This window comes from Falco naumanni, chromosome Z (assembly GCF_017639655.2).
Source record: "Falco naumanni isolate bFalNau1 chromosome Z, bFalNau1.pat, whole genome shotgun sequence".
NCBI classification, from domain to species: Eukaryota; Metazoa; Chordata; class Aves; order Falconiformes; family Falconidae; genus Falco; species Falco naumanni.
In genome coordinates this window covers 76,837,406-76,850,637 of record NC_054080.1, presented here as the reverse complement: position 1 = coordinate 76,850,637, position 13,232 = coordinate 76,837,406, and the positions used below count along the sequence as shown (strand labels likewise).

Here is a 13,232-nt window from a genome sequence, read left to right as displayed (position 1 = left end):
AAACCAGCTTGTGGACCTCCATGTCCTTATCTGTCATTATTACCTCCAGCTGCTGGAGCTGTTGAACTCAGGTTGCTGCTCTGTCTTTCATCACTATTGTTTTTGCCACTTGGTAAACAGGCAATTTTCCATCCTTGTGCCCAGGACAATGCATAATTCAATGGATGTGCTCCAAACCAACACCTTAAGGTTGTTATCAACTTATATAATAAGAAATGCTGGGCTAAGTCCTCCATGTATGTAAACTGGTGTGTCTTTGGCTTTCAACAGTCCAGAATTTGGCCCCTAAAACTTGGTTGCCCTGGGTCCTGTGATGCTCTTCTGCTTGTGCTCTGTGCCATCGGCCTGTGAGTAACACTACAAGTGATTTAAGACATGTTTGGGCTCTGCCCTAGCATGTGTAAGAGCCCTGGTCACTACCTGGGATTATACTTCAGCTATTGCCTCCTTTCGTGGGAAAGAAGATGGAAGAAAGCAGAGACACTATGTATATACCAAAGCTGAGTTTCACTGACTACAGACTTTAGCTGCAATGAATTTCAAAGAGCCCTGCGCAGGAGTCTGATGGACATAAGATGCAATTCTTAGTGTTGGGATTTCCAACAAGGATGATGTCCTGGTTCTGCATCCGCACCCCCACCAGGACTGCCAATGCCATCGGCATGTAATTGCAAGAGTTGGACAGCCAGTACAGAGCCACTGTGACCTGTCTGGCCACCTGGACCAGCTTTGAAAAGGTCATGGCAATGAAAAGGTTCTCACTGCAATGGCTGACATCCTCCCTGGCATTGCTTTTGTAGATATCCACTAGTTAGAGGCCTACTGGAGAGTGCGGAGAGGAGGGGAAGGGAACCTTGCACGACAGCAGATCGACAAGACAGGAGAATCTGCACCCAGCCCTGACAGTGCAGGGCTGTGGGGCTTCAGGTGTTTTTACTTTTGCTTTTTTGAAAGATGTTACAAAGTTATAGATGGTGAAGACAGCACCGGGAAGTTCACCCAAGGGCTAAAGCAAATACCCTGTGCAGGGAGAAGCTGAGAGTTCAGCATGTTCAGCCTTTCAGGGAGAAGATGGAGAGGCAACTTGATTACAGGGTACAAATATCACTGTGGGAAGAAAAATTCAAGGTCTTTAATTTCCAGGAGAAAGGCACGTCAAGCCAAACTTCCTTTAGCCCTAAGCCAGACAAATACAAATGAGAAGCCCAGGCACAGGGATTCACACTTCCCCAGAGCAGTGCTGGCTGTCCTCAGGCAGGTGAACTGGTGGGCTTGGCATGGGGGTGTCCCATGTGGGAGAGGAAAGGTGCCAGTGCAAAGAGCTAGAAGGTTTTCCTCGCTGCTCATTGACAGTGAGTGCTGCTGCTCCAGAACATGCTCCATCATGTCCCCCTTGGAAAAGAGCATACACTTCAGTGAAAAGAGACGTGAGCAGAAGTGATTTGCTAGCCTGAGGCTCAGCTGGGCTGAGCCTGTGCTGCACTAGTCATGTTGTGTGGCATCCCTGAGCTCCAGGGATCTGGAGCCAAGCCAGAATAATTAATTGTGCAACACCTTTATGACTGGGAAACCTGCCTCCCCTCCCTTATATAATGGCAGTGCCTGGGGGCGAGTCATCTCTTGCTGACTACGGAGTTGCATGGCATGGAGCAGCCTCCCGCGCCAGGGAATGGCACTGCCCCAGCGCAGGGCACGGACGACCCGCGGTCCCCCTGTGTGAAGGACCGGATGCATTTGCAGGGCCATGCACTGAGATGAAAGACACTTCTCTGCTGCCACAAGGGGATGAGAATTGTGCTCAAACACCCTCTCCAAGCCCAAAACAAGAATTTCAAGCAACCCAGCAGGTCTAGCTGATTTTTCTCCTTATCCCTGCCGTTGCAGGCTCCTACAGTCATCTTCCACTTACCCTCCCTTCCCCCTTCATGCCACTTGCGTGCCATAGGACACAGCACAACTGCCCACACCAGGAGGATGCAGCCACACAAACACACCCCCACGCACACCCCGAGGCACCGTCGGTGCCCAGTGCCAGCACGCACGCACCCAGCACATGCATCGCACCAGGCGCTGCCCTCCTCTTCCGCTGCCTGGGCACACACATGGCAGGGCTACTAGTCCCCCTGCCCTGAGCGGGCAGGTGTAGGGCAGGAGCAATGCCTAGGGCAGGGCAGGGAGAGGTGGGTGTCCTGCCCGTGACGGCAGGAGCCAAGCTATGCCTGCACCACCAGGGTGGGAGGGGGGTACATTGGGTGCTCACTGCCACGGACAGCGGATGGACCTGTTGCAGAACGAGCACTCCTGGGCAAAGGGGCTCGGGGTGTTTTTGCCTGTGTGGCCCAAACCTCTGCCTGCACAAGCGCTTCTGCTGTGCCTTATTGGCACAGCTCCCTGCGCAGCCTGTTGCTCTGCTCCCGAGCTTGCCCATAGCATTGCCAAACTGGCACTGCTGGGGGTTGAACGTTTTCTGCCTTGTTTGTTTGCCTCAAGCATATATATACAACTCCCTCTGCCAAGGCAATTTCAAGCACTTCCAGAAGCGGGCTAGTAACAAAACTATGCTTTTGTCCATCTTAAAATCATAATTGTAAAAAACCTGATGAACCTGCGTTGGATCTGAGATTTGAGATATGATTGGGAAGCAGAGGTGTAGGTAAGTGTTTCTTACTGGTGAAAATCCACCCCAGAGTGGTCCAGGTGCAGCTCAGGTGACCTCAGCAGAGACTTGGCACATTTTTTCTGACAAGAATCCCCTGAAATTTTGAAATTCATCCACTTCTTTTCTGAAAATTTCTGCAGTTCCTAGGGAGGACACTCACCACACCATCCCCACAGAGGAAATGGATCTGTTCCCTCAGGCTGGTGGCTCCTGATGGCCCTGCAGTGGAAGATGGGCACCAGCGATGAAAACCAGGGACTGACAACCTTCCTTGACCATGCTCTTCTCCATGAGATAGAGTCTAGGAGGGAGGAGGATTATCTGAGAGGTAACAAACCCAGATTGGGGTGGAGGAGCAGTACACCATGAAATGAATACTAGTGACAACAAAACTGGAAAGCTGGAGGGAAGGTCTGGGATTTAGAGAGGGAGACAAGGTGAGGAGGTGGAAAAGAAAGGGATGGGAATTGGGATGGGGTTTGGGATGTGATGCCAGGGAAAGCCTTTCTTGGAAAGACCACCTCATGGTTCCCCGGAGAGAAACCAAGAGAGACAAGAAGGTGGTGGGACTCAGAGGTGTCTGGACCAAGTGACAGGGACTGCCAAGCTATGGCAGACATGGGAAGGGACAGGAAGCAGATGAGAGAGCTACGGAGACCTGGCATCAGGGACACAGTGTCTTCAACAGGGGCCAGGGAGAAGGCATGCATGTAGCTGATAAGGGGTTAGGGAGAAGCATCAGAGGGACTGTGACCAGCAAGTTGTGCTCAGAAGCATTTTAAACCAAGAGTTTAAACTGGGAGTTGAGACTTGAGACTCAGCAGATAAAGGGTCTGACGTTAAGAGAGAGGGTGTTGTCTCTGCAGAAAGGCAGTGAAGAAAGGAACAGGCAGTAATTTAGTGCTCAAGAGGCTGAGAGCCTTGAACTGGGCAGGGGGACATGGAGGAGAGCGAAAAGACTGGGACAGACAGGAGATGCTCCAAAAAGGAATGAATCCAGGGAAATAAGCATGTATCAACAGTGACAGACTCTGCTGCTGAGTCCCAAGAGAACCATGAGTCTCACCACGTCCTGTGCTGACAGCAAATACTCATTAAGACCTTCAGGAAAAACATGTTTCAGCCCCGCTACATAAAGAGACAAGAGCCTCTCAACAACAAGTTCTCCTGGGCTCCCTCTACTCCAGTGGAAGGGGAGGTGGCGTAATGAATCACGAGAACTAAAACTTGGGTTTTGGTCAGTTGCATGAGTTTTTTTAACCACAGAGAGCTGCTCCATATGCATGCATTACAAGTTGGTTAAGGCTTTAAAGTCCAGCCCTCCATTAAGAAGACCCAGCCTGAAGTTCACCCACACAGCCTTAGTTTGAAAAAAAACTCTCTGAGTTTACATATGAAGGTACAGTCCCCACTATATCTGCCTGCTTTGGGGTGAGCAACAGGCAGCGCTCAACTGATGAACAGCTCTTACATCTTCTGTTTTCCTCTTGCTGCTCCTCACTTGTCTTCAAACAGCTCAACTCTGCTTCAAAGGACCATCATGACCTTGGCTTTCCCAGGTCAGTCATCACCGTCCAGTTGGAGCAGTCCATTCAGGTCCCTTCACTCCTTGGGATGGGTGCATGGGAGGGTGGAATTACCTCCTGTTCAGATGAGCACAGAATAAAATCTTCTAGGTCCCCCATTTGATGCTCCCCAGGTCCATTGTATCAGAGGACCCAGTGCCATACATTCAAACCCAACTCACATTGACATCCAGCATTGTACACTGACAGTGAGACCATTAACATAAAGAGCTGTCAGTTCAACCCTCTTGGAGAAGGTCAATCACATAAATCACTGGTGAGCAGTTGGAGAAGACAGAGCCTGCCCATAGCAGGTAGGTTCCCTGGCGTACTCCTCTCTAGCTGAGATCACCAAGATGCTCAGGAGCTTCTGGAGGAGAAAGCAGATCTACCCCATTCTTGTGTACACTCAGCTACAAAGTGTGGGAACACTCAGCTGTCCCTGATCTTCTCACACCACTGTCATGCAGACCTTCTCTAAATGGGAAAGACGTATACCCAAGCAAGTAACGAAGTCCCATCAGTTGACATTAAAGGAAACAGGCCAACGACTGACAGTCTTGGGGTTCAGTGTCTGACTTGTTATTTTTAAATCCTCCTGGTGATACTGATATTGATAGAGCCAACACTAGAGTGAGGAGGACACTGGAGGGGAGACTCAGTATGCAATGAGCCTTAGGGATGATAGCAGGCTCTGAGAGCTCTGAGAGGAACAGTAGCTCCTGCAGTGACTCGGTTCCTAGTGCACAGGTCTAGCATCAGCAGGCAGATAGAGATCTTTTTTCCAAAGCTCCAAAATCACTTGAGCACAGAAGCGGGAGGCAAATACAGGAACTGGGTCCAACAAAGTGCTTAGCCTTCTCACCCAGAGAACTTCAAAGACTTTTCAGAGGGTGCTCACATTGCCTTACTCAGTGTCTGAGATAGGACTATATCCCTAGAGAAAGAGACCTGGATGTTGTGAAACATGTGCTGGACACGCACTGACCACAGAGGCCATTAAGTTGGACACCTGGGAAACAATTCAAATTATAGCAAACTAGGTGTCTCTGAGGCACCCTGAGGTACCTAAACTAACTGGCAGATCTGACATGGGGCCTTCAGCAGAGCCTTGTCCTTCCAAACAGCAGCCAGAGGTTAGAAAAGATGTCCAGGGCATCTCAAAGAGCCCTGAACATCTACCTTTAGGCAACTGAATCAAGCCTCAGATGTGAGACATTGGTGTGCATTTGTAAATCACATACAATGTCTAGACACATCTTCCTTTACCTAAATTCTTTGATCTATATCTGGTCTTTCAGCTGGCCACGTTGCACTTCTGCAAGGACTTTGACTCCTAAGTCATTTGGATGGTTTGGCAAATGTTATCTTCGGGCAACTGAAAAAAATATCTTTAAGGTATCAGGCAAGATCCAGCCAAGGTATAGACTCACCCCATGTTTTGGCTCTGTTAGATGCCCGTCTCACCCGTTGCACTGCAGTCTTAATGATTTGCAAAGTATCAAACAGCAGCAAAAGTAAGAAGAGCCAAGGCAGTGGACGGGCACAACCTGGCAGGAATTGAGATCTCAGTTAACCCCATGGGGCTCTGTCCTGAGCACCAGGGACAGGACTTTGCCCCCCGGATTTTAGACCCAGCTTCACCTTTGGTGTCTTCAAAATGGGGCTGGAGCAGGTTTTGAGAAGTACCAAGGCACTGCAAAGCCATCTGACAGGGGTCTGACCCTGGTACTCCTTTCTGCCTCAGTTTTCCCTTCTGCACAATAAAACCTTATCTACCTCATGTGGGCTATGCAATGACGACTAATTAATGTTAATTAAGTGCTTTCAGATCATCTAATTCAAGTAGCTAAAATATTGCAAAATATTAATTACTGTTTACGGATTATCATGAAACCAATAGCAAAACTAGCTGCTTATCTGCCTCAGCCATGACTCAGAAAGAGGATGATCGCTGATAAACATAGAGGTGTAGAGTCCAGATAATCCTGTACAGTGAAACACGTGTGTGTGTGTGTGTGTGTGTGTGTGCGCGCGCGTGTGTGTGTGTGTGCGCATATGCAAAGACACCTGACACAGCAGGGCCAAGGCCAAACCATGCAAATTGAATGTCCATGGAGATACGTAAAAACCCATCTTGCCAAACATCCAGTTGTGAAAACGGATGTCTAGCAATGATTCACATGTTGGAAAATAATGTTCATGAAAAAGACCGTGTGTCACAGAGAATTAGAATAGTCAAAGCTGTAATAAATTACTGCGAATGACTAAAAAGTTGTTGTAAGCGAAGTCTGTTCTCACAGTGTGCCTGAAAACCTCATTGTGAAAGATAACAAACCATATGTTGAGGGGCAGGAGAGAAAGAGGCAGGGAGAACAAGATCCAGGAACAGAGAACTTGGCAGACAGACTGAGAGGAAGCCAAGCTCAATGTTTTGTCATATTTTGTCAGATTTTTGCTGGATGATAGAAATTACTTTTGGGTTGGACTTTGAACCAGCTGGTAGTCAAAGGATTTGAGCAGGGTGGGTATTCCACAAACAAGGACCACATAGGTGATATCCTGTGATTGATAGCTGTTTAGGGCTGAACGTGTTGGTGGAGCAGAAGAGATTGACTGTGCTGGAAAAGAGACAGTTCCAGGCAAACCCTGGTAGGCAGATTTAGGAAGGACCCCAAAGAGGGATGAGGGGCACTGAGCTTGATGCAGCTTGTTGAGGCCTCAGAGGCAGGGTAAAGGGCTCACACTGCTGGACCAAGAACAGCTGTGCTTTGCAATGACCACTGGGGAAAGGAGGATGAGAAAACGTGGAAGAACATAAGAGTTTTGGGGGAAAAGGTGGACTGGGCCCTAGAGATTCATGGAGGAAAGCAGAAGTTGGGTTTGGGAAATCCATGCCACGGACAATAAAGAGCTTTAAATTACAAAGGTTTTCAGGCATTTAGAGATGCCTCCAAATTGCCCATCTGACCTCAGAGGACCTACCAAATCCTTTAGGCATTCTAGCATCCGTAAACACCTTAAATTGCAACCTAACATTTACACTGACATGTAAACTTATCTTCCCTGTGAAAAAGTGACCAGGAAGCCTATGGCTGCAGTTCCTGCTTGGCTGCTTGCAGAGCGCCAGATGCCTCTGAGCCACGGTGACTTTCTCTGCAGACCGGTTCAGAGCCAGGTGCGCATACCATCAGTAGCCCCAGCAGCTCTCCTACTCACACACCCAGGTTAATACACACAGGGAAGCTGGATAAACTCTCTTAAATAGGTCCTCAGGAGAACAAGAATGGTTCTGACCTACAAAAGCAGGATCCACAAGTCCAAGACCATTTTCTTACAGGGGTCTTCAGTTAATATAAGGGACTACAATGTACTAGTCCAAGCGAGTTACACAGGCTGGTGCTACTCAGCAAGGTGAAAGATGGGGCAGCTGATGTGCCTTGAAATCAGATGCAGAGCGGGACTGTGCACAAGTCAATGGCAACAGCTCTCTTCACACCAACAAGTATTAGCAGGACCCGGCTTACGGCCAGGGGCCCATGGGGCCCTCGAGCTGTTTCCTCTCTTCCATCCAGAACCCAAAACCAATCAAACCTAACCTAAAAAGTGCAGTGACACAACATGCTCCGCACACTACAGACCAAAGCCAGAGGACTCCCTGGAGCCCATTTGTTGCAGTCTGGAAATGGTGACACAGCTTTCAGTGCGCACCCTCTCTGAGCAGCCCTGTATTTCAATCCACTGTTCACCATGGTAGAGAATCAATGTCAAAGCAACCATCAAACTTTTTTTTTTTTTTTTTCCTCCAGCTTTGTGACTTCTGCCTAACTCCCCAGGAGACATGTACAAGCAATCAAGCATCAGAAAATCACTGCTGTCCTCTGAGACACAGTGGCATAATGATGTCTCCTCTCCAATCCTGGCATCAAGATCCAGCTTCTGATTCTATCCCCACCTCAAAGAGGTCTAGCCTAAGGAAACATACTTAAGCTTCAGGGTGTCTCTGAGATATGATCAGTCTGAAAGGCCCCAGTCTGATGGGGAACTCTCTTTCTTATATTGCAGATGAAAGTTCAGAAGAGTCAGCATAATTAGCCTTTTGTCTGACACCTGAGCCACCACACTGACAACTTTTGAGTCTCTTGTGCCCATTATCTTCTTCATAAATTGGTCCCCAGTGACTCCTGGCTATGGCAGAGTCAGTTTGTGCAGCCTGAACATCACAGAAGCTCAGTGACATCTTCTGCTGGTGGCTGTGGTGCTTTCAGGAGCACTGTTTGCTTTTGGTTGCAACACTGCTTTTAGGAGCACTATTCTTCCTTATTACTGCCCATCACCCCCTTGAGATCCTGCTGAGTGTCTTGTACTGTCAGGATCCCACTGTACGTTTGGGGTGAGCTCAACCATTCAGAGACAACAAGTTAAATATGGACCGATTTTTCAGGCATATTATTCTACAACAGCTACAGCCCTTTCTATTCCTACCTCTCAGGCTCCTGGAACCCACATATTTCCAAAACATGCCAAAGAACCAACTTTTAAAGCCTTGGCCAGCTTTGTGTGGGCCCAGATCTGCAAAACTGACTAACATTTATTGAGTTGCCTTCTTACAAAAAACAGCTACTTACCTTCATGTTGAGTGCTTTGACCAGCTTTGAATGAAAATCTAGGTCTTAACAAGCAGAACTTATTCTTACAGCCTCTTGTCAAATCTGTTTTGGAGCCATGAATAAATCTGGGTCACGTCCACATTATAACACTAGCTTAATCATAAAATCTAAGCCAACAATTTTAATGGCTTCAGTATAAATAGGACTATGCTGTGCTAAACGAAAATAAATGGATTAAAAGGTAGATGTTGTGCCCTACTTTAGCTCTGGAGTCTGATTCGCTTCTGTCTCTTCTGCCTGGAGGTCCTAAGAGGAGACATACCAGTGGCCATAAAGACTCCTGACTCCAGGGTGTGGAACTTGACATTATGGCAGGGATCATTAAAGAGAGGACTTGCCTGACCCACCGATGAATGCAGAGTCAAAAAGTAAATCCAATCTGTCTCCAACTATCCAACAAGAAGCAAAAATAAATAAATGATGAGTCACAGCATCTTCCTGTTTATGCATCTTAAGCTAAGAGGAGGTAGATTTCCATTCAAGTAACTCCACCCCACCTGCACCTATTCTTATTTGTCCTGGCTCCCACACTCACTACTTAGACACTCACACCCTCTGCAGCATTGTATTTCCTCCCCCATTTCCACATTTGCTGAACAGTGACCTCTCTTCATTGCAAAAAAGCTAAGCCCCCTAACTGCCCTTGCAAGGGGACCCCACCAGAAACAAGGTCTCACCAGTACTACAGATACAGTCCTAACAGGGGACCTACTTGTAAGCTTTCTGTGTTCCCCAACACAGATATGCTTATAAGGGCAGACCAGACCTAGCCACATTTTATCAAATGACATCTGCAAATCTTCCTAGACCCTTGGATACGTTGGGATCATGCAAACATCTGAACTACTCATGAGACAGATCTCTACTCTAGCTGGGTTTCCTAACACAGGGAAAGTTGTGAGGTAAATGCATGCCAAGATGAGGAAAGCAGAAGAAAGGAAGTAAAAGTGGCCTTGTGAAGGTGAGGGCACTTAATCGTCATTTTCCACCATCTATCAGATCCCATAACTTCCTCCTTGATAAGATTCCTGCTGGTTCTGACCAACAGCTTCTCACTGAAGATGTTACTGTGCCAAAAAGGGACAGGACTGAGAACTGCCCTCAGGGTGTCAGGTAGAAACCCTCCCCTGTGTTCTGCAGGTTTGGGGAGGCAACAGCAGAAAAAAGGCAAGGTGGACTTTGGTTTTCTCCGTATATTCCTCAGCTCAAACTGAACTGTCCTCCACTAGCCTTCCCACAGCACTTGAACTATTGGATCCTGTGTGGCAGTAGCAGAATAAGGACAGTGGGCTCCAAAGAGGAGGTTTCAAACAGGGATAATGGGTTTCAAAAAAAGAGTAGTTGGCAAACTTGAGGAATTGACCTTAAGGGAAAAAAAACCTAAATCAATAATGTAAGTGCAAGAGAGCCTGTGCGCTACCAAAAGGCATTATGGACCTGTTCACTCATCACAAGAGATCAATTAGTGCATCAGAAGGCATTACTGCCAATAAACTGATGTTTATTGATAACTGACTATATGCAAAGGACTAGCCCATTGCAAATGCGATAAAAACGGTTTGCTTAACTCAGCCATGAAGATGTTTAAACTAACCCGTGTAATTTCACAACCAGGAGAGGCTCAAACAGAAGGAGAGAGTCAGTTACTATGTTTCATCTGACAGGTAATAATTTCTTATGATGTGTTGACTCAATTCTCTTGCAATCACATGAACATGCTCTTAATTAAGCACACAAAGGCAATCTGTCCTGATGAGCAGGGGAGAGAGGAAGTGCAGTGGCAGCATCAGACACCAGTTGGTGACCCAGGAATCAGAAAGGAGTTGTACAACAAAAGGAAATGCTGTCATATGGGTAACAATAAGCATCATGGAAAGGCCCAGGCAGGCAAGGATAAGTTGAGATAGGCTGAAGAACCTGCAGGGGTTAGAAGCTAGTGAGATATATAAGGCACTTTATAGAAGAGGATCTTGAATTACATTGGAAGTGGAAGGTGAAAAAATGCAGACCTGCTATTTACAGGATAAGAGAACACACAGCAAGCGACCAAGAGAAAGCTGGTACATCCTGTGCCGCGCATCAGATCTAGAAAAAGGTTAACTGGGACAAGCTACAAGCAATAGAAAGTGTTAATAAGGGGTGGGAGAACAGTCCATAATAGGAAAAACCCAGGTTGAAGCCCAACCTGGCTTGTTTAATAAACCAGGGGTACTTAGGGAAGCAGCTCAGACCCATTAGTCATTATCTCCCAGATCTCTTGGTGTTCCCATAGGACTGGTGCAGAGTGAACACAATATCTGTCTTTTAAAAGCAGGTGCAGGAGGACACTGTGAACCCCAGCTCAGTCAAGCCACCTTCTGTACCCGGAAAGTTCCCCGCCTGCCCTATTAACTGATCCATTTATAAGTGCTGGGAACGTAATGAGGTGATAGGTGCAGCCGAGATGGGTTTGTTGAGGAGAAACCACGTCAAATCAAAACAGTTTCCTGGCAGATTACCTTGTGGTGTGGGAGGAATTGGGAGATGAGATACCACTCCAGGCACTGTCCTGCATGAAATCCTAATACAAAATCAACACATTGCAGCTGCAGTTATGGTCAAAAAACTTCTGTGCTCAGAAACTTTTTTGTGCAAAGCATGCTTTCAAATACAGGAAGGTCTCAAAAGGAAGTTCAGAGGGGCCTGCTTTGGACATCCTTTTGGTCTGTATTTTTACTTATTCCCAGGCAGCCAAAAAGGAAGCTTACAAGTGAATCTGGGGTGGTTTTGGAGAACAGGCTGGAGTAGAATACAGATGACTTTATCAAATTAAACTATAAGGCTGTAGTGTCCAGGCAAAAAAAGAATTGCTATTGTGTGGGTGGTAAGGACAGAAGAGCCAGAACAGGAGCATGGGAAGTAATTATTTTGCTTCTTCCAGTGCTGATGTAGTTGGAGTTGGAGTTTGGTGTCTCAACTGCAAGGCGCTGTGCCTCTGAAACAGCAGACAAGCCAGAGGGCATCAGGACAGATCAGCAAGAAGGGGCGGAGGTCTCACATGGAGGGGTTTGGTGTGAGTTGCAACCTACCTGGAGCACAGCTGCCAGAAGCTGAGCATGAAGACCACAAGCATTGCACGTGGCAGGGACATGCAGGCAGGATAGGGGGACCCATGTAAGCTTGGGAAAATGTGGGTTCTGCAGGCACCACTGGGGTGCTGGCACTAGTATTTGTGGTCTCCCAGCTCCAGCACATGCTGGTATTGTTGACCCCTTTTCAAAAGCCCTCCCCAAGGCTTCATGCCGCGGTAGTTGCATTCACTTGGGGCTTTGCAAGTTGCTGCTGAGTTTAGGGGAGAACAGCACTGTGTGTGCAAGGGGTTTGCAGGGGAGAGACATCACCTTTGCCCACACAGATGTGGACTTGATGATTTCCACCAGTCAGTACCCGTTTATAGCACAGACCTTTCCCCCAGTCCTTGGTCAGAATAAACCCAAGGGTGTGAGGCCCTGGCTGGGAACCAGAAAGGTGCACATGTTCAGCAGCAGGCATCTCGTGGGAGCTGATGGAAATCCCACAAGAGCAAGGCAAGGAGGGTAAAGGGAAGAAGCAAGTAATTGCTGTCAGCCCATCAGTCCAATTCCCTGACCAATGCCCCAGGTGACACAATGCAGGTGTTTCAGCAAGGAGAGACGAAAGCAGCACCCTTCTGCTCAAGTTCCCCCAGGGTGCCCATCCCTCTTGCCACCCTCAGTTCTGCTGCCAGACTCAGCCCAGCTGGTGCCCAGGGCCAGCCTGCCTCCATGCACCCACCCCCTCCCCAGCACAGCATCACCTCACCTTGTCCTCAGCCACTCCGTGCCAAAGGGACCCCGCCAACTCATGACACACGAGCATGATTCAACAGCAGCTGGGAGAAAGAGAAGTCAGGTTTTACTTTCAGTGATTTTTTTTTTTTTTTTTTTTACTGCCATTCCCTCCCCCGGGGGAGGCCTCCACAGTTGGTGTCGAGTACAATAAGCCAGGACCATCAAGCAAGATTCACATCTTCACAGGGCTGAACGACATTTTCCCAGGCCAGGGATGCTCACCAGTCACATCAGGCTGCTGCTGTAATAGTTTGAAGGGGTTCAGGAAGGAGACCTACCCGAAGGTGGGCATGCACCCAAGGAATAGGTTTATATCGACATTGAGGGACAAGTCTAGTGTCATTTGTCCCCATCTTAAGCCGCATGAGTCACACACCCTTATCCATTTATTTTAAGCAGCTTGCACTCAAACTGCTCCCCCACGCCCCTCATTGCTGGAGCAGAGTCCTTCGGGGATGGGTCCATCTTTCAGAAAAAAACCCTCAGCCAC

At 47.9% G+C, this 13,232-nt stretch overlaps 1 protein-coding gene across 1 annotated transcript in view; it reads right to left on the bottom strand.

The window, feature by feature from the left end:
- AQP3 (aquaporin 3 (Gill blood group)) overlaps positions 1-12,783 on the bottom strand; it is a 35,990-nt gene extending 23,207 nt beyond the window's left edge. Inside the window, exon 1 of the mRNA XM_040579872.1 lies at positions 12,714-12,783. Coding sequence (XP_040435806.1) covers positions 12,714-12,770 — 57 coding nt within the window. The 5' untranslated portion in view covers positions 12,771-12,783. The remainder of the gene's footprint in view (positions 1-12,713) is intronic.
- Positions 12,784-13,232: the final 449 nt, after the last annotated feature.